Source organism: Melospiza georgiana, chromosome 1, assembly GCF_028018845.1.
Source record: "Melospiza georgiana isolate bMelGeo1 chromosome 1, bMelGeo1.pri, whole genome shotgun sequence".
Classification (NCBI taxonomy): Eukaryota; Metazoa; Chordata; class Aves; order Passeriformes; family Passerellidae; genus Melospiza; species Melospiza georgiana.
In genome coordinates this window covers 52,036,760-52,059,257 of record NC_080430.1, presented here as the reverse complement: position 1 = coordinate 52,059,257, position 22,498 = coordinate 52,036,760, and the positions used below count along the sequence as shown (strand labels likewise).

Genomic DNA, 22,498 nt, shown 5'->3' with positions numbered 1-22,498 from the left:
ACTCTCCATGATATTTGAAAAATTCTGGCAGTCAGGTGAAGTCCCAGGTGACTGGAAAAAGGGAAACATTGTACCTCTCTTTAAAAATGTAGGAAGAAGGACTCTGGGCACTACTGACCTGTCAGCCTCACCTCTGTGCTTGTGAAGATCATGGAACAGATCTTCCTAGAAGCCATGCTGGGGCACATGGAGGACAGGGAGGTGATTTGATCCAGCCAGCACAGATCCACCAAGGACAAGTCCTGCCTGGTGAGCAACTCAGTGGTCTTCTATGATGGGTGAAAACACCAGTGGAGAAGGCTGCCCAGAGAAGTGGTTAAGGCTACAGATGTCATTTATCTGTAAATGTCTTGGACATAGTTCCCCACAACATCCTTGTCTCCAAACTGGAGAGGGATGGATTTGATGGGTAGACTGCTAGGTAGATAAGGAATTGGTTGGACAGTCACATTCAGAGGGTGGTGGTCGGTGACTCAGAGTCCCAATGGACATCTGTGACAAGTGATGTCACTCAGGGATCCCTATTGGAACCTTTGCTATTTAATGTCTTCATTAATGATGTAGATGAAAGTACTAAGTGCATCCTCTGCAAAATTACAGAAGACACCAAACTGAGTGGTGCAGTTGACACAGCTCAGTAATGGGATGCCATCCAGAGGAACCTAATTATAGCTTTCCAGTAGAAGCCTACAAGAAAGTGAAGAGAGACTTTTCCCAGGGTCATGCAGTTAAAAAATTACTTGGTCAACGCTCTCAGCCATGGTGTGATTCCTTGGGTTGTCCTGTGCAGGGCCAGGAGCTGGATTTGATGATCCTGATGGGTCCATTCCAACTCAGGACATTCTATTATGATTCAAAATGTCTTCAGTTTACTTCAGGATGGTAATACCATTACTCAGGTAATGGTAATTGCAATGATAATAATTAGTCAGGTTTTGGAGAGTCATCTACTCTGTGTACAGCTGTGCTGAAGTCTCTCTGGGATTCTTTTATTCTACTTTTTATTCTACTCCTTCCTAGCAATTATTACCTATTACTGCTGCATAGAAGGAACATATCTACATTCTCTATATTCCATTAAGGATGGCTTTCCAGCTGAGCTAAAATTACCACTGGAAGTGGTTTGAGCTAGTTTAGAACTAAGGTACCCATAGGAATTTTTCTGTAAGAGTCCCACAGTAATAGTGTTGCTCCAACAGTGTGATCTAGAAAAGCATATCTGTTTATCACCTTAAAGCAGCCTTTCCTAACTGAATGCCAGGGACCTGCTACCTTGCTAAAGAGGAGCTGGATCTGAATCTCTCTCCCACTAATTCCAAACATTTATCGAACCATGTGGAAATTAATTGAATGTGTGACCTCAAATCCCCATTTCAAGCCTTTTCACAAAGTCTGACTGAGTTTTCAAGCTGCTGTTCAGCAAAAAATGCAAATACAGGCTTAGAGGCCCAGCACAACTGAGCTCTGTGTTCATCAGTCATTTAATGTACACCAAATGGTCTTTGCAGCTCAAAATAATTTTATGCAATGCTAAGCAAGGCCCTCGTTGTTTTTGCTGACTTGCAGTAAGCCAGTGGGATGCCAGGCTGCCACCATCAGAACATCTGCTTCATTGGAAAAGGATTTCAGCAGGCCACGCCTTGTAATAAATGATATGACCCTGGAAGGCTGACAGTAGCACTCCTGGGGGCAAACAGCTTGCCAAAGGTCAAAGCCACCAACACTTTGGGACCAGCAGCATCATTTCTGTCCACTCCACCCCTACCCAGAGTCTTCGAGCTGCAATGGATAAGTGAAAAAATACATCACTGATAATGTATCTTCTGTCAGTAAAGAACAAGAGAAGGGAGGGAAAGAGAGGAAAGCTGAGGAGAATGGGAATCCAGCTGTGAAGCTATTTACTCTGCCACTGAAAACAAAGCTATTCCCAGAAGCACCACTTAGTTTGCCTCACTCAGAACCGGGATAGCAAAATGTGTGATATAAACTATTTCAGTTATGAAACAGGCTAGAGAGTGCTTGTACAAACAGCCTCACTAGCACAGATACCTGCCTATTTTAATTTACAACCTTTCCCAGAACAGCCCCTGACACTCTTTTTTTTCTTTTTAAAAATAAGTTACTAATTTTCTTTCATCTTTTAGACTATGAATTCTCCTACGACACAAACCACAACAGCTTTTTTAAACTTTTTGCTCAATTCACAATGCAACATCAATAAAACCCCAGTGAAGTATAAAACAATGCAAATATTTCAATTTTTCTAGCAATGTAAGCAGCATCAAAAATATTTGGGATCCTGTTCATCTACCTGTGACATTAGCAGTCAGTGGATGCTCTGTTGCTACAGTTAGAGAAAGGCCTTGCTCCCATTGTTATTGCTATTGTCTTTTGAAGTGAAATGACAGTGGCACTCTTTTGAATGGCAGCATTTTACAGCAATTTAACTTCCTGCCTAAGGAAGGCAAACTGGCATGAAAATTATCTGGAAAGCACAATCACATATACACAGAGTTTACACAGATAAATAGATAGGTTGATATAGATATATACACACACACATACATATATGCTGGCATTTTCAGTACAGGCATCACATACAGCACTACCAAAGGCCGTAAGGATGAAGAATAAATTACTTGGCAAGATTATTTTCTAAAGTAATTTCACAGAAAATGAACCATCTCCTAAAAAAGCCTACCATTACCCTCCAACCTCTTCTTTGATGAGCACTGCAGCTGATTTCTGCCTTCATTTTTATTTACTTTCCATGAAAGCACTACTGAGGACCTAATGAAGAATGCTGGTAGTTCTGACATTATTGGATTTTTTGTTATTTATTTATTAGACATGAGAGCTGTTATCAGCAAGCAGTCAGGTGAGTCAAATCAGACAAAGCATTATCTGATTCCTGTGCTGTAAATCAGATTTTAATAGAGAAAAGATCAGTATCCCTTTGGGAATGGAAAGAATATGTTTATAATGTGTTCTGAGTATGTGCTACACAATAGCAAGTATGAATAAAAATATTTTTTCTAATCAATTTTCCACTTTCTTCTCCAAGTTCTTTCACCCATAAGATGAGAACTCAAATAAATGAAAATTCTGTTTGTGGCAAGTGCTAGCAAATAACGAAGATAAGCATGCACAAAAGCATGCATACATGCTGCATTCTCAAACAGACATACAAAAAATACTGAATTCTGTAATACTAAAAGCCATCATTGTTTCTCTGCTAGCAGAATAACTTACAGATTTCGGGTTTATGTAATTCAGCCACTGAAATGAGACCTTTGGTAGATTATTCTTAACCTGAACACAGCTTTTGTCCTAGGTATTTATCCTTGTCTTTTTCCATTCAGAACCTATGAAGTATCATGACAGCACCTGCACACTGGACACAGATAAGGTTTGACTACCTCCTGAAGGTTTTACAAATTTTAATTGGCCGAGTAATCTAGATATGCTCAGGCAGAAATTGATGTTAAACATCAAAAACCTTGATGCAAGGCCAGCTCTTGCTTGTACTGCAGTGTTATTTGATTTTTGATTTGCTAGAAATTACTGTTTGCAAAAATGAGGGCTCCCCAACCACATAAAGCATTGCTGTTTGAACTAAAATTCTGAAATTAGTTTACTGCCCAGATACCTAAATATCCTGAGAGCTCAAAAATTGCTTTTTAAAACCCAAGTTGTTAGGTCACATCCAATTAATTCCATAACAAACTTGAGGAATAGGCCTTTCATGTCATGCTCGGCTTAAAAATTTAATTCCTTTTATGATTTACACATGAAAATGAATTTATAACCACAAAAAATTATTCATTGAGGTTTGCAATAGATTTACATGGAGGTTTACAAAGGTGTGTGCTCAGATTGCTGTTAATGAATGAATAGGTAAAGCTCTGCCATTGCCAGCCCTTAGCAGCAAGGCTGACATCCATATCACACTTCAGTTTCCATTCTCATTATTCTATTTCCTCCCACTTGATCCTCTGCTTCTCCATCCCAATTTACAGGAGGATTAATATTTTTTGAAGTAAGTGCAAAACTGCAGGCAGCATAAAAGTCCAGCGATGGAATGGAAGTTAGCATCAAACTTTAACTATCAGAATGTAGATCCTATTTATTAGGGAAAAAAATCCAACCAAGTCACAACTAACCACATGCTGAATTGAAGATACTGTTTTCTCTTTTGGGAAATGTAATTGCACTTCAATTTTTTAATCAGTGTCTGAACAATAACCTAATTCAATGGTTATTCTGCATTTGGATGAGTGAAAAGGTTAGCTCTAGTGGCTTGGGTAAGAGAGCAGTTTCAGGTTGTAATGGTCTTTATGTCTCAGATAGATTAAGGCTCTTCAAGGAAGACCAGCTCATTCTTTGGTTTTACATATATATCTGTGATTAATGGAGAAATAAATGAAAGAACTACATCCTGGGAGAAACATGAGTATTGAGACTGAAAACAGCCTGTAACAGGATGTAATATATACATCACTAACAAAAACACTGTAAAGATCTGCTCTTTTTCCTCCTGGAAAATAACAGTAACAAGGGCAGGGAGACGAAGCAGAGATAATGGTGTTCTCTTAAGATGGAACAAGCAGGAAACAGTCACATAAATACTTTTTTGTCTCCCAGAAAAATAATAATAAAAAAAAAGATTAAATTAGGAGTATTAAAACCCCTGTAAGTCCATATCCAGCTATGACCAGCATTTAGTATCTCAACCCAACCCTAGAGAGAAAAAATATTTGCTCCATTTCATCTCCCCCCTGCATTCTCTTCCAGCTGGCACAGCTGACTTGCAATCCCTTTCTCTTTAGCTTTAGTAGGTCATGCAATCAGAATTCAGTAGTAACGAAGAAACAGACCAGACAGACCATCTTTAAAATTACCAACTTTCTAATGAGCATCTTGCAAATCTGATGAAATTTATGGAATTAAACTGAAAAAAATCTGTGGTATCTGAAAAATGGTTTTTTTTTAATTAATAAAAATCAAAAGAAAGGGCTGCAACCTCATTGTGTCTACAACATTTTGATCCACACAGTAGCCTTTTGCAATACAACACAGGATCCAGACATGCTTCCTTCATTAACATGAGGCTGTTTAGATCTTCTTGCACCTCATTCTGAAGGACAGAACATTTTCTGAGAAATTAGTACCTCAGTGCAATGGGTCACTGAAGTTGCTGGACAACAGGAGATGAGAAGATGAAAATTCAGTATCATGTATGTCAACTGTATTTATACACACAATGAAAATATCTGACTCTTTTTCAAATTAGGGAATGTCTCTCATGCAATATATTCAGCTCTTTCACTCCAGTTTAAAAGGACAGAAATGTTGCTAGCCAGACAGCTCTTCATCTGGCAATTCTCCCACAACCCAAAACTAATGCCATATTTATATATTTTATAGTTAATGAGCTACTAATGCCTACCACCACCTTAATGGCACGTGCTCAAGCTCTCAGTGGAACCAGCAGATGTTCTGCTGGCTGGCACAGTGGGTCACTCACAGCAATTCTTGGCCAGTGAAGGCACTGCACTGCATGGAATGGCTCTAAAGCCTGGACATGTCAATCAGACTGAGACTAGAGCCTCTCAATTACTGCTCTGCTCCCACTTAAGTTTTAATGAATGTTCATTGAAAATATCCCATTACTTCCCTGTGTAAATGCATCCCAAATGACTCCGTGTGGGAAGAAGAGGCAGGAGGATGAAAGTTGGTTTGATTTTTTGGGTTATAAAACCTCCTATGTCTACAGATAAATATCCCTGGTTCTAGATCAAATGGACTCTTTTCCACTCGAAAGTAAGAAAAAGGATCTATTCATTCAGGGTTGAGAAAAAGACAATATACATGAAGCAGTTCAGTGGAAGTGAGGTAGCTTTGCTAATCTGTATCCCGTTAGTATTTGTCTGCTGCAACTTTATGGCTTATAAGCAGGAGTTTAGACACTCATGGCTTCTTTTCCCTGGAGGGCCATGTATCAAGATGGTAATGTATCATGACCTCAACAAATGTTCTGTTTGAAGAGCACAATGACTCCCAAACGGAAAATGTGTTTCTGCCTGTGAGATCTCGGGTTTAAACGTATTTCTCTAGCTTTTTTTTTGGTAAAACACCCTTCATTTCTAGAAAAAGAAATGGCCTGGCAGGGATTCAATGCCATGCTTCACCTTCACACTTGTAAGGCCCTTTATGACTGGTGAAAGGCACTCCAAAGGCAGCGTGCCTTTCACCAGTCATGACGGGCCTTACAAGGAGGAGCAGAGGTGCTTGTAGAAGGGCCTTACAAGGAGGAGCACCTTACAATGTGAGGAGCAGAGCAGAGCCCCTGTCCCAGAGGCGTCCCACTTACTGAGATTCCACCTGAGGCCCGTGGTGGTCACACTCTCGCAGGGGCTCCCGATGGGGATGAGGCCGCACCAGGGGCCCTCCAGGCCCGTGTCCACGCGCAGCTTGTGCTTGCCCTGCAAGACAGAAGTGTTTCTGCAGTCAGTGCCTGCCCAAATGGAATTTGATCCCAGACCATGCAAACAAAAGGGGAGGTACTTGGGGACAGCTCCAGAATGTCCCCCAAGGGCTCAGGAATATTTGGTTGCAGCAGGGAGTCAGAACATTGATGTTTACAGAGGGAGGAGAGATGTGTGCTTAGGTTCCAGACCTTAGGGCTTTCAAAAGTTTGTTTCTAGGCTTTTCTAAGCAGAATCTAGCTTTGCTCATTCTTCCCTGGCATTATTTGAACAGGTCTTTCTGTCAAACCTAGGCTCTTTATTCCTGTGAAATGAAGGCATCCTGATCCATTCCCACATTTTTCCTCATCTAAACAGCTGTGTTTCACTTCCTAAACAGTGCTAGTCAAAGCTCCACTGAAATGCTTCAATTATTTTGACAACATCTGTAAAATTTCATGTACTTCTCCAGGCATGTACTCTACCCAGAAAGAGGAATACATGCAAAAATTTAACTAGGTGCTAGAGAAATGAACCTAAATATTTAGAGTAACCTGCTTACAATAAATAATGAAAAAAATGAAATTAAAACATTTTTTTACATCCAAGATATATTCATCTAGTAAGTAAAACATTCATGGGATGCAGGAGAAGCAACAGCTATTAATGATGATATATTTGTGATAAATCTCTCTTCATTAGCACTTACAGCTCGTGTGTGAACATCCCGTGAACAGTTAGAGGAAGAGTAGAAACTGGAAATCTTTAACAGAATGAAAAGTGCTGAGTGTTACAGTTCTAGTACAATCTGTGTTCTAAGAAAATAAGAAAGTGTTTGTGGAAACTTGTGGTGGTGTTTGCAGGGTTGCAGGGGTCCCAGGACAAGGGAAGAGATGAGAATCTTGACCCCATGTTTCAGAAGGCTGATTTATTATTTTATTACATATATTATATTAAAAGAAAATTATATATTAGAATGACACTAAAAGAATAGAAGAAAGGATTTCATCAGAAGACCAGCAAGGAATAGAAAGGAAAATGAATAACAAAAGCTTGTGACTCAGAGAGTCTGAGCTAGCTGACTGGGATTGGCCATTAATTAGAAACAACCAACATGGACCAATCAAAGATGCACCTGTTGCATTCCACAGCAGCAGATAATCATTGTTTGTCTTTTCCCCTGAGGCTTCTCAGCTTCTCAGGAGAAAAATCCTGGCAAAGGGATTTTTCAGAAAATATCATGGTGACAGAAACTAGCTACAAGAAAGCAGCAAATAAAAAGTAGCGACAAGATCAGTGGAGAAATCATCCTTTGGTCTCTTCTACACAGAAAATTTATTCCTTCAAATAAGCCTGGCCTTCATGTGGGAGAAGCTTCTTTGAAACAGAGGATTTTTTTAAATTTTATTTTATTCTCGTGTAGATGCAGGCAAGCAAAACTCTTGAGAATGTCTTTTACACACAAATTCTTCATCACTATAAATAAAATGAGATGTGTCTATTTATAAATATATGGACTCTGAAGCACTATGACTATTCAGTGAGCAAGGTATCAGAGTTTTATACCAAAATAAATGAAGAACAGTTGAACCATAAAAGTCAACTAAATAGCAGCAAAAGTAGTCCCACAAATTTTCTTAGGAGAATGCATTTTTAACCTTTTTCTCCTGCCCTGTCCTATGCTCATTTCACACGCTCTTGCAAATACACAGTCATTAGTTAGAAAGTCAAAACTGTAGGCAAAATATCTTATTGCTGAGACATTGATGTCTGAGGCATTCAGCAGCTTCTCCTGTTAATGCCAAATGCATTATGAAGAAACAACTTCAATACATGTCATGCTCTCAGTTAACAAATGAACCTTGGAAAAGCTGTCAATTAGGGAATATCAGATTGCATAGCTTAAGTCTATTTGATTGTTTGCAGAGCAATGAGAAAACCAATCCAATATTATCTGTCTTCTCAGGGTGTCCAGCTTCACGTGGTGATGAGCCATGTATATGTGTAGTGGTTGTGAATGCCTGCCTGCCAAATTCAGAGGTGTAACAAATTCAGGCTTGATAAGCTTTTAGCTGTGCAATATGCCATGCCACCTCTCCCTCACAGCATGGAGGGAGGAGGAAAGGATGAGGAGAGCAGCAAGTACAAGCTCTCTCATTGTGTGATTACAGATATTGTGGAGAATGAAGCTGATGATGAGTGAGAGATGAAGGGGTGGGACTGTCTGAGCCCAATGAATGCTCAAATTGCTGCTCAGAGCTACTGGAGGAGAGGAGCAAACTCTCCATATTAATCAATCGGTAAGGGAATATGAAAAGCAGATGAGAAAGTAGCTGGCCCCACAGAGAACCTGGTTAAATTCCATATTCTCAAAATCTGTGTCTAACTAATACCAGGTTTGCATTTCCTATTTTATGACATTCTGGCCCAGCTTGCAGATAGGGAATCAATTCAGTAGAAATTTATGCAGATAGCTGTCTTTCTGTGCTCATGAAATAAATCTTTAAAACAGAAGATGCCAACGCCAGAGGCTCACCAATATCTCAGATTTTATCAGGAGTCTTTCAATGTCTGATACTTCATGAAAATCCCAGTTCACACATTCCAGTGATTATGTGAGCACAATGATTTTCTTCCCTAAAAGGACACTTTCTATCACTCAGTTGTTAACAGGAATTTCAAATAGGGAGCCCAAATGGCTGAATGCAAGTCAGCACGTAGGTGAACAGGAATATTGAAATGCAGATAATTTTTTTAAAAAACCCTCTCAACTGTCAGGCCAAACTTATGTTTTAGGGATTGGCTCAATAATATAACAGAAGTCAGTTTCTAAGGCTTTTCTTTAAATAAATCAATAAGGGATCTTAATATTACTGGGGATAGCAGGAGCAGAAAAGGGAAATGAATGTTGGAAAAATACAAACAAACAAACAAATTGCATAAAAACAATTCATTTTTGCCAAAAACATTAATCAGCCAGTGCATTTGTACAGTAAAGCTCTAAATTCAAAGCAGCGTGAACCTGCCATGAGGGAAATTCAGTTCCCAAGCTTATTTCCAATTTTTTGAGTAAAGATCTCTCAACCAAGCAAGATGGAACTGATATTTGCAGGAGGAAGGGAGGATCAGAGCTTTTAATTTGCAAATACAAGTAATAATTTGTTCTATTTAAGTCTGTGTGATTAAAGGAATAATTATATACTGTCACTTAAAATATCAAACTGTTTTCAATTTCTGCTGAACTCAAATTTCCAAAACTAGGTTTAAAAAGAAAACTGAACTTTGACTAAATAAATCCCTCGTTATATTTTTTTTGCCTCTGTAGGAGGTAACTGAAATATTTTCACATTTAACTTAAGAATCAAATATTACCATGTTTGAATGTTCCTGGTGATGAAAGAATGACAAATAATACAGCCATATTGATTTTTATCTTATTAAGTCAGTTTTGAAAAACATTGATCAATCTTCAGCATTGATTTTTTTTCCTTCATTTTGTTTTGATGCTGGAAAATAAGATCAATTTTTTGAGTTCAGCAATAAGAAGAAAATGTCAGAAGATATTTTTAAGAATGCTTTATCCACATAGGCTAAACTTTTCCTTTTGATTTTAATGCCTTGTGTTATAAGAAAGCATTTAAGAAGTAGTGGTTAAATATACACCCACTCCAACACTCTTTTTTGCTGAGGAAAGACCCAGAGACATAGTTGTTATTTACCACAGCCAGCTGAAAAGAATAGAAGTCTCATTGCCAGGAATTATATACCTAAAAATACACCTAGCCCCATTCAAGGTTGTGAGATGCTACAATCCTTAGTCAGAAATCTGCAAGCTGAACACACATGAACAGCATCAAGACAAAAGTGGCAGCTTCCCTACGTGCATGGATACCCCAGCACAGAGAAAATTACTTCTCCAAGTGCTTTTCAGACCATCTTGAATAGATGTGTTGCAATAAATGTACACTCTAAAATAGATATCAAGGAACAAAATGTTATGAAAGAGAGACAGAATGGGGACTAATCTTCAGTAATGCATTCTGAAGGGACCTGAAGGAGGGAAACCTGGAACTTGTCAGGTTGAAGCTAAACACTGAGGAGAGGCATAAAGCCAGTTAACAAGATGCTGGGGAAGGATAAGGAATTAAAATTAAGCTTTGAAAAACAAATTAGGAAAGATATAGTAAACAGATCTTGGAAGCTGCTAAATAACTAGGGCATGTGAAAGGTAACAGGGAAGGAAAAGAAAAAGGAATGAGTTACCAGATTGAAGAACAAAGCAAACTTACTCTGATTTAAAGAAATCAACTGCATAATTTCATTACTAGAAATCACTGATTTTCTAAAAGGTGTACTTTCACCCATGCTTGCTGTGAGATCTGGGACTACAGAGATCAGGATTTCTGGAGATCTGGCCTACTGCTCTACTATACCTCCTCCACTATCTAGATCTTGTTTTCCATGATCTTTTGATAAAACATCTTTTTTATACCAGCTTTATTCCTATGATTACTCCATAGATGGCAGCACACGCTTGAAGGCAACAACAGCAGCAAAAAACTAAATACAGATGTCGCAGTGTTACCCAGGGAAAAGGTAAAGACCACAATCTGTTTTAGTACATAAACATCTGGGTGCAGAAAATGCTATACAGAAAGAAGACTTGGGGAATGGGTGGAAATCAACACAATCACCAAAGACAGCTGCAGAAGGGAGGAAGAGAAAAGGAACAAGGATGAAACAAAGCTGAGAACATTTATGTTTAAAGTCAAATATGACTGGCAATAAAGTCAAAACAAAGTTCCAGAAATATTTCTACTAATCATTAGTTGGGTAAGAGCTTGACTTAACAATAATAAAAGCTTTTGGGCTGAGATTTTGAGCAAGACAAATACAGCCAATTTTTCTAAAATGATGTACTTAAGAAGAGCTGTTTTGTTATAATTCTAAAATATCATCAATTGTCTTCTCATACAAATAGACACAGTACCAAGTAGCTATTATGTGAACACTATTCAGAGAATGTTTTCTGAGCCAACCAGGCTTTTGGTTGCTGTTGAAGATAAAAGTATCCATAGTTATAGCAAAAACTTGTATGTCTAAAAGCTTTCATATGTCATATCAATGACTGCTTAAACATATGGAGAAAAACCAGCAAATTTGTTATACTTCAAAATAACATTGAAAACTGTTGGATCCAATCCTGCCAATTCCTACTATCACAGCTTAGATTGTTCCTGTGATGAAATGGATGGACTTCAGTGTATCAGTTATTTGTAAGACAGAGCCTCACCAAGGCTACCCTTCAAGGGGAGCACTTAATAAAAAATGACTTTACAGTGAATAAAATCCCAGGTAAGAAAGACAGAATATATTATAATCGTTGTAGACCAAATTAATGAACACATCTGTTTCAAACCAATTTATGATAAGGGTACAGAAGGAAATCCCCATGGAGGTGAGTGCCAGTAAACCAAAAAGAGTTATTATACCCTGAGGTTGTACATTTAAATGGTTGCTACTGTATATCTAATGTACAAATTATCCACAGAGAGCAAATGATTCCAGAATTTCACACATTCACACATGAATTACACATGAACTACACATCTACAGTCCTACCAAAAACCAGCCTGAGAGAACATTTCTCATGTCTCTGAGCACAGGGAGCAAACCCCTTGTTTGCCCATCACTTGTAGCAGCATGAGCCTGTGAAACAGCTCTCTATCTTCTGCAGGCCGGTCTACCTGGGTGGCAAAACCCCAGCAATCACAAGTGAAAAACATATGAAATTATTATGAAATCATACTTCCCTCAGAGTGCTGCAAGCAGTTAAAAGTGACAGCAACATGTGTGCTAACATGCACACAAATAAAGGGATGAAAACATTTTTTCAACCTAAAAGGATATCTGGGAATACAAAAGATACTTTAAAAAGGAGTTGCATTAGTTTAATTCCTTTTCAAAGACATATCTTAAAGATTGACAAATGCCATAAATACTAATTCTTGTTCTACTCTGAACACCACCAAAAAGAGAAACTCATTCTGTTTAAACTTCCAAGTTGCAAATGAGATTCCACAACATTTTCTCCAGTTTTCCACAAATCAGTGCAAAATAAACCACAAATACAGAGTGAAACTACAATAATCAAGATATCCCTGGTCCTTTTCTAAATTCAAACAATCCTTAGACTGGCCCAGTGTGACATTTTATCCTTGAGCTTCTGCATTTGGTGCCCTATCCTCAGCAGGCTCATCATTATAGGTTTAATTAGCATTTTTAGCGATGCCTTAAAAAAATCAGAACCATTTCTTTATATCCATTTATGAGACTACAGAGTATAATAGATTGCAGATAAGAGTGAAAAGTAGACAAGCTGCTGAAGATTTCATATTGCCTGTATAATTATTATGCAGTGTTGCAGTTAAATTGTCAGCCTAGAGGGGCCTTTACTAAGGGCACTAATACTCTGCAATTCTTAAGTGATAAAAATGCAGCATAATCTTTTTCATTATGAATCAGTTCATAATAAATTTAGTGTCACTGCCCTTCCTTTTTTGGTGTATTTCTACAGGGGAAGAGTCTGTAGGATCCCTTCTACCTAGACTATACTATCTTATTTTTCCAGGTATTAGAGAAGTGTGTGAATTAATTTAAAAGACAGGGTAATGTTCACCTAACTTGTGGCAAGAAACAATTTATTCTTCTTAGCACTGAATCATGGACTGTTACAGAAAGGCACCTTTATGCTCCGTAAGAATACACAAAATTCAAATCTGTTTATCTGTTCCCAGGCAAACTGGCAAATCTCTGTAGCTCTCCTACTCCAATCTCTCACTTGGAAATCTTCTATACTGTATAAATAAGAAGAATGATCAACAGGCCAACAAAAAAGAAGGTGGTCAACAGCTTCTTTTAGTTTCCTGTACTTCTCAGTCTTATACTTCTCAATCCCTATGATGCCTTTTTTTTTAATGTTTTATACAATGGCAGCAAATCATGAGCCCACAAATCCTCTGATATATCATCATCCTTTTAGTAGAACTGGCTTCATATTTGGAGGTTTCATGTTAGGATTAGGGCTTCATCAAAGCCTGGCCTCTCTAATTTCTTCAGTGCAAACAAACTGATGAACAGAATTCTTTTCATGGAGTGCGAGAATCTCACAAATGCTCTTTTCTCCCTTTTGTTGCTGACTGTAACTTTCATATACCTCTAGGCAAGAAGGATAGAGACTGGAACTAGCAAAAATAAACAGGAGACAATTAGGAGACAATTTTGCATTCTTTCTTGATCCCTGCTACAGGAAGAAATTAATTTGCTGTTATTATAAAGATATTCATTGACTTAGGATAAGAAACCATATCTACTTTCAGTAGACAGGAAAATGGCTTCTGCTTTGTAACAGCAGGCTTTGTTATGCCCAAGATCTGGTGCTAGCAATGACTGACTGCTCCTTTCTACAATGATTGATTGAATGACTTCTTTCTACACTTCTGAAGCTCAAAGACATGTTGTTGAGGTCAAGAAGAACAAAGATAATTAAAGAAAATTCAAGCTGGCCATTCAAATATATATATATTCCTCTTTTTTCCCCCACATTTTTTCTTTTCTCTTGTAAAGCTTAGTATTCACTTGGAGATTACAATTCTCACAAAAATCTATTTTTTTGTTGAAGGATGTGGTGGAGGAGTGGAATTGCACTGCTCAGAACTTCTGGCTGGTGACTGGTGATCAGTGGTGTTCTTCAGGGCTTAATTCTAGGGCCAATTCTGTTCAATATTTGTATCAATGACTTAGGTACAGGAGCTGAATGCACAGTTAGTAAGTTTGAAATAATGAAACTGGGAGGTGCTTTTGTCTGTCTCAGGGGACAAGAGGCCCTGCAGGGGTACCTGGAGAGATTGGAGCATTGGGCAATCACCAGTGGCATGAAACTGAACAAGTCCAAATGCTGGATTCTGCACCTGGGAAGGAGCAATGCCAGACATGAGACTAAACTGGGAGAGGAGTGGCTGGAGAGCAGCCCTGCAGAAAGGTATCTGGGGATGCTGGCTGACAGGAAGCTTGACAGGAGTCAGCAGTGTGTGTGCCCTGGCAGCAAGGAGGGCAAACCCCATCCTGGAGTGCACCGAACACAGCATCACCGGCTGGTCAAAAGAGGTGACTGGATGGTCACATCTGTATTTAGTGCTGGTGCAGCCCCATCTTGAGTAGCATGTGCAGTTCAATTTAAGAATTGAATTACTTAAATGCATCCCAAGGAAGGCACCAAGGTGGCAAAGGGCACAGCAGACATGTCCTTGAGTGTGGTATTCACATGCCCTCTGAACAGAGAGAAGCAGTGAGACAAGCAGAGAAGAAGGAAAACACAATTCTTATCTCGCTTGCTGTGCCTGTGTTGTGCTAAAGTAGGATGCAATATGGAGATTGTTTACCCAAAGTGAGGGTGTTTGGTTCCCTTGGCCCATCAGGGCCAAGAAGTGTGTGTGTGTCAGACTGTCACGGCACAGTCAGGAGAGGAGAGATGAGTGTGGTGTGAGCAGTTGTGAGCAAGAGTGAGTGCAGGGCAGATTCAGTTTAGATACAATGTACATAGTATAATATAATAAAACAATTCTTTAGCCTTCTGATGATGGAGTCAGATGTATCATTCTCTCTCCCCTTTGTCCGAGTCGCCTTTGATTTACGATACTTGAGGAATTTATGCATGTCTGGTTTGGAGAGAAGGAAGCCAAGGGGTGCCCTCACTGCTCCCCACAGCTCCCTAAAAAGGGGCAGTTGAGAGGCAGGTGCTGAGCTCTTCTCCCTGGCACCCAGCACTAGGACATGTGGGAACAGCTAAAAGCTGCTTCCATCAGGGAAGGTTCAGACTTGACATAAGCAATATCTTCCTTACCCAAAGGGTGGTGAAATCCTGGAACAGACTTCATTGAGAAGTAGTCAGGGCCATTTGCCTGTCAGTATTGAAGAGGCATTTGCACAATGCCCTTAAAGCCATGCTTTAACTTTTGGTCAGTCCTGAAAGTGGTCAGGTAGTTGGACTAGGTGCTTCTGGTGGGTCCCTTCCAGCTGACCTCTTCTACTGTATTCTATGAAATTCTTTCAATTTACTGCCTGGGAATAAAATAGAACTTGAACCCATGAAACAGGACAACAGCAGAACAAGTTTATACCAAATACAGAGTAGTATAACAAGATGAAAAGATGAAAAGCACTGACATAAAAAAACATAATATGAGGGCCAACAGAATGACAGGTTGCTGTTAAAACTCACGGCTCACCCTCACAAAAGCAGAAAGGCTGCAACAAGTAATACTGCCTATTTAGACCCTTTGACTTATGCATATTGTTGCATTTTCTGTATATAAAAGTTTTCAGTCTCTTTCACACAATAGAAACTCAGGATGCATCTTCTGAAAAAGGAACTGAACCCTTCCATAAAACAGGAACTTGCTAGGTCAAACCTGTTTTGTGGGCTTTATTAGGGAGACAGAAGAATAAAATATCTCACAAAAGTATCAAAAAGGATCAAAAACATTCAAGAAGAAAACATATAGCCAAATGCTTGAAAAACCTAGAAGCTTAACTATAAATTTCAAGCTATTTAAAGTAGTAATAAACTTAATACGTAATCAAGGATTGCTTAAGGAATTAGGTGAATTACTATTGCATGCTGATTTCTTGCCTTCCTAAACTTCTCTAGCTACATTTCCCTCTTGGAAAGCGTGTGATTTCCTTGCTACTCCTGCTCCATGAAATGAGATGCCATTGGGTTAGTACTAGGAGAGAATTGCGATTAAGACAAGAAAGATTTCAGAATAAAAACCCTATTGCTTGCCTGTATTGGTTTAGCATGGCCTGGTATGGCAGAGAGAAGCTATAAGGGTGGCTTCTGTGAGAAGCTGCTGGAAGCCCATGATGATATTTGATGAGAGATCTCTCCTGATCCTTACCTCAGGCCATGAACCCTTCATTATATTTTTCTCTCCCCTGTCCAGCTGCAGAGGGGAGTGGGAGAGAGGCTTTGGTGGGTGTCTGGAATCCTGCCATCATCAACCCACTACACTTCGCTCAAACCATTACCAGCCACAAAAGTGGAGTATTGCAGAGCACGAGAACTTCTCACAGAACAGGTCAGGTTAGAAAGGACCACAGTGGGTCATCAAGGTCCCTGCTCAAGCAGGGTCATCCTAGAGCACATGGCAGAGGATTGCATCCAGACATCCAGTTCTTGAATACCTCCAGTGAGGGAGGCTCCACAAGCTCTCTGGGAAATCTGTTCCAGTATTTGATGACCCACACAGTAAAGAAGATTTTCCCTGTATTCTGGTGGAACTTTCTGTGCATCAGTTTCTGCCAGTTGTTACCTAACAAGTTCTATTTCTCTAAGAAATCTACACAGCAGCGGGGGAAGATGTTAGAAAATTCTTTTAGCTTTAGCACAATAGTGTTTAATCCCTATACTCATCATTAATGCTTACTTTTTACCATACAGTGCTCAGTACAAATACCAGAGATTAATGTAGCCTTGTGCTAACTCTCTCTACATCTGTGACTAATAAGTCTTGTGCCAGCCAATGCTTCCTTATTCCTTATTTCCTTTATATTAGTGATCAATATGTACTAGCAGATATCTTAGTTTTTAGAAAAAAATCAGATTGTGTGTCACAACAAAGCATGGTAAAGGAAATACATTACAACCTGATCCCATATTTGAAACAGTCTCAAAAAGAAAAGATTCATCGGAAGATCCAGAACCATATTCAAATAAGTCCATGTAAGTGATTAGCATATATGCATGGTTGAGGAAATGTGATGAATATGTGCCAATTTCAGGAATATAACCTGGTCTGTTGAGTTACTAGGAATGCACGCTTTGAGGAGAATTCCCCTAGTGATGCTAGTAGTAATGTTGTCTTTCTAATCTTTCTGGTGACACTGCTGCCTCTTGTCCTAGTGCTTGGCACCACCAAGAAGTGCCTGGCTCTACCCTCTTCACATGCTCCCTTCAGTGACTGATAGGCATTGGTAGAGCACTGCAGGCTCATGGACAGCTTGTTGTCCACCAGGACCCACAGGTCCTTCTCCACAGAGCGGCTTTGCAGCAGTTTGGCCTCCAGCCTGCACTGGTGCAGGGGGTTATTCTTCCCCAGGTGTAGAACTCTGCAATTGCCTTGGTTGAATTTCAGACAGTTCTTCTCTGCCTATCTCTCCAGCCTGTTAAGATCCTCCTGAAGGGCTGCACAGCCCTCTGTGGTACTGACCACTTCTGCCAGCTTTGGGACATCACTGAACTTGCTCAGTCATTGATGGATAAGTTAAACAGTTCTGTGCTAGTACTGAACCTTGGGGACACCACTAGTGACAGACCTGCAACCAGACCCTGTGCCACTGATCCCAGCTCTCTGGGATGTGCTGGTCAGTTCTCAATCAATTTCACTCATCTACATTTCCTGAGTTTGTCCATGAGGATGCTGTGACAGACAGAGCCAAAAGCCTTGCTGAAGTCAAGGCAGACAAAGTCCACTGCTCTCCCCCCATCCATCTGGGTACTTGTCTCATCATAGAAGGTCATCAGGTTGGTCAAGCAGAATTTCCCTGTAGTGAATCCATGCTGACTACTCCAAGCACTTTGTTGCACCCATAGGATATGCATGGTCTCCAAAATGAGGTGCTCCATCACTGACTGGTCAGTTGCTCCCAGGGTCCTCCTTCTTGCCCTTTTTTGAAGACCAGGGTGACTTGTTCTTACTTCCAGTCCTCAGGCATCCCTTCTGATCTACAGGGCCTTTCAAAGAATATTGTTATGATGTCTGCCAGCTCTCAGCACTCGTAGATGCATGCTGTCAGTTGGATGTCAAGTTGGCCTAGGTGTTCTTTAACCAAATTCTCCTTGACTAAAGGAAATTTTCTAATAATAAAAAAAAAATAGGTTGTCTACAACAAATCTCTGAGGAGTACATATGGTACCAAAAGGAATTTGAAGGTGCATTTTTGTCTGGTTTTAAAAGAACTAGCTAATTCTTGGGAACGGGAAGTGGAAGAGGTGGCTGTCAAATCTTCAGTAGTAGAGAGTTAGTATCCTCTTAAAAATACCTGTCTATTTCCTAGTGTTGATTTTGGATGCTCAAATATTACACACTTAACTCCTCAATTTAAATTGCACATTATGATGAATGAAGTGCAATACATACAGGTATATTAATTTCCTCATGTTTGTGTATGCTTATGAACATTTCAGCCAAATTTTATGCTTTGAGAACTATTTATGATAACAGCCATCTTCATTACAGCTCTCATCCTCTCCATAAAAACAACTAAGTTTGGGCATTTGTCAATGTACCTATCTATTTATTCATGTTTCCATCTAATTTACAGAAAAAATCTAAACCTACATTCTTTCTGTTTAGGCCACCACCCTTTGTCCTGTCACAAAAATCTTTGTTAAAACTCTCTCTGTCTTTCTTACAAAACCCATTATATATGGAAAACACCACAAAAAGCCTCTCCAGAGCTGAACAACTCCAACTCTCAGCTTTTTTCATAGAAGATATATGCAGAAAGCCATTTAGCCCAATATGATCTGAAAATGTCTCATGAGGAAGAAAGTTTTGAACTAGAACTTTTCTCTCCAAGCCACTTGAACTGTATTTAAAGAAAAAAAAATAGACAACTAAATCACAACTGATTTTGCAAGGACTCTGTAAAATTACAGCAATGAGAAAGCAAAAAACATTTCATTACTTTCAAGTTTTTCCCGACTTTCCATTTGAGAAGATCAGTTTTAAAACTATCTGGAGTATATAGCAACACTGACTTGATAGAGTGAATTTCAATAAAAACATCTCTAAAACAAACAAACAAACTAAAACCCTAAAAATTTTAAATGTGTTTTATTACATTTTGAAACAGGCAGAAATAAATATTCCTGGCTCAAAATAAGCAGCCCTTGTGCAGACACTCATGTTCACACACAGGATTTGCAGAGGGACCTTTTCCAAAATCAGGGTAAGCAGAGATTACTGTTTCTTACAAATGAGAAGCTCAGGACATGAAGCTCTTCTGAAAGAATTTTATGATGTGTGTCTTAGTCCCTTCCCAGTCCCCAGCCTCTCCTCATACTCAGCAAAGCCTTAAAAATCTGCTTCTTAACAACCATGAGTTGAGACCAGCTGTAGAGAAGCCTACAATGGTTCACTGGAAGGACAGACACTCACATAACCCTCCAGATAAAAAAAACCAACCACTTGCATGGCTGTTTTCTTCAGGAGGTTTTGGGAAAAAGGTCAGATTCATTCCTGACAGGCCTCCAGAGGGGGAAACATTCCTGTATGCATTCATGGGCCACTGCTGGCTGCATTTCCCCACTTAGAGAGCTGGGGACACAGAAACATCATCAGGAAGCCTTTGCACTGAAGTGACCAGAATGAGCTCCAGCAGCTCCTGCCACAGGCCAGGCTCTGCACAAACACAAAGCAACAATTCACTTTCCCATTTAAAACAGAAATGAAATCCCTACAGTAGAGATACAAGATAGGAACTGACATGTGACAGGCAGCTGTCAATCACCACAGCACTACAATACCTCTCAATGGATGTCTCTCCAAAAAGTTAATAGTTGACAATCCCTGGATGGCACTTCAGGAGGGCTGTACATAGATAATTAGCTACAGGTAATTAGTCACACGTTCTGGCTACAGGGCCAAGCAGGATGAAACCAGAAGGAAATAATCTCAAGAGAAATCATCCATTTCTTCTGGGCTGTTTTGGACTTTATTAGCAAGAAACCAAATGGAGATAAATGTAGAGTTTCAGACTTTGCTGAAGACTATACTGATAAGCCAATATGGCCAAGAAATATTAAGCACATCAGATTTTTAAAATGCCCTCAAGGCACGGAGAGAAACATAAGACATTTTAAAATGTAATTCACCTTGACTGGTGGGGAAAATAGTGTGTTTTTGTTAACAGATTATAAAACAGGCACTCCAGATTTCTTTTGAAAGTGAATGGAAGACAACCTCTCTCTAACCTGGTATAACTCTAACAAAACACTCACCAAAACATAATAAAGCCTATATATTGAATCAATGTAATAATTTTAAATAGTAACAATACCCTTGGTTAGTTACTTGAGAATCACTTGCTTAGATAATTACTGAATATCAAGGGTGGATGAAATGCAACAGGAGGTTTTATATGGACACTCTGTGAAAGAATGTTTAAATATAAATAATATTAATAAATAAGGCAAATTAATTTGGCTTTGCTTTAGCATGATTAATGCCAAAATAGTTAGCTAATATGTTCTCTCATTCACTTGAGGCTGCATGCTTCTGTATATTCTAAAATATGCTACTAATCTAAATTACTTCTGATATTTGAGCTTAATTTAGAAAATATATCTTGTTAAGTCTCCAAAACCATGTCATTTCAACTAATTAATATGAGAAATTAATGGAGATAAATTTTTCAGTATTTTTTTAATTAAGTTCATCAAAAGTCAAATCTGAGATTGCATATAACAGGAAATGTTAGTGTCTGGACAATAAATTTTTATGTTCTTGTCTTAGCTTGTAGATACAACGAGTTTTGGAAAAGAAATGCTGATGACTATGTTAAAATGTGAACAACAAAACTTTGCACCAAAAAACTGTAACTTGACTTTTTGGAATACAAGGAAGAAGAAAACCCCAAAAAACAATGGGTCTGTCTTCTAAATTCGTACAGCCTCTCAATTTCTCCTTCTCTTCTTTTCCTTTCTTAGGTTAATTTCAGGATAGTAACTTATCAGCCTTAAGGACTAATAAATTCCCTTTTAATATTAGTATTTTCTGTTAAACTTCAAGAAAACATTATTTTTGATGAAGGTGAGTCATTGCTGTCTTTTCAGTAGTGGTGGGTGAGGAAAGGAACCATTTTACCTGTTTGCTCTCAGCCACCAACCTGTGACTCCTCAGAAGTCCCGAAAATGCCAAGAGAGCACCAAAAGCCAGTGAATTTTCATTTTCTTCATTCAAACACTTCCCTAGTCTGTTGGTAAAGACACTATAAAGGCCATGAATATACATATCTGTTTAACTGCATCATTCCTGTTTTCACATCTGGTCCTTGAGTGCCATGCTAAATTTTATCTGAAATCCACAAATCTTCAATTTTAGCTAAGTTACCTCTTGGTAGTGCAACTGGAGACGCAGGTGTTTCACCCATCTACTTTATATCAGTCTAACTGGAAGCTTGCACTTTGGTTTCATGCAGAAAAAAAAATGAAAAAAATGAAGAACTCAGATGTCTGAAATGCTTCCCATTGCAAAGACAAACACAGACAGCAGAAATTTCAGACTTGACTGTGTTAAGTAAGACTAGAGGACTTAAAGCAGAGTTTATTAGGGCATCAGAAGTTTTGGGCCAGCAGAACTTTTATCCAACTGGAGTGAAACTGCTGGCAAACAAAAATGAAAAAGCTTTTGAGAATTTAAACAAGAGTGAGAAAGAAGGCTGACAGGTGCTAAGGAGCACTCAGGTCAGACAAAGACATCTGCCAGAGACTTCAACAACATAAAAGTAACTTTGAATCCACTAGTGGAGGACAAGACAAAGAATTGGAGTTGAAATGAAGGAGGTGCAAGCTGAAATCATGGAAGTAATTTACATAGAGAAAAAGCATCCATCATGATTTAAAAAAAATCCATTAGCATTATAATGAATTTAAATAAAAGTCCACTTACATGTGATGCTGTTTTGGCACACATAAAATGAGAGAAAACTTAAAGGGGTTAAAGCTGTAGAATAGAAAAAGCTGTAAAAAACCCCATACATACTAATAGGGTTTTACTATTGACAATTTACTGTATGTTTACAGTAACATTTTTTTAATTAATTTTTTTTAATACTGGACTGTCTCCACACTGGGATCCACAGTGACTTGAACACACACAGAAAATTCCTTCTGGACAAAATTAAACTGGAATATCTCTTCAGAAAAGCACCTAAAACACTCTACCCACTAATGGGCATTCACTGAA

At 38.9% G+C, this 22,498-nt stretch overlaps 1 protein-coding gene across 2 annotated transcripts in view; it reads right to left on the bottom strand.

The window, feature by feature from the left end:
* The window catches only part of TPK1 (thiamin pyrophosphokinase 1), a 302,576-nt gene that overhangs the window by 56,279 nt on the left and 223,799 nt on the right, over positions 1-22,498 (bottom strand). For both annotated transcript variants that reach the window (XM_058028031.1, XM_058028038.1), the window contains one exon: positions 6,374-6,485. In XM_058028031.1, coding sequence (XP_057884014.1) covers positions 6,374-6,485 — 112 coding nt within the window. The remainder of the gene's footprint in view (positions 1-6,373; positions 6,486-22,498) is intronic.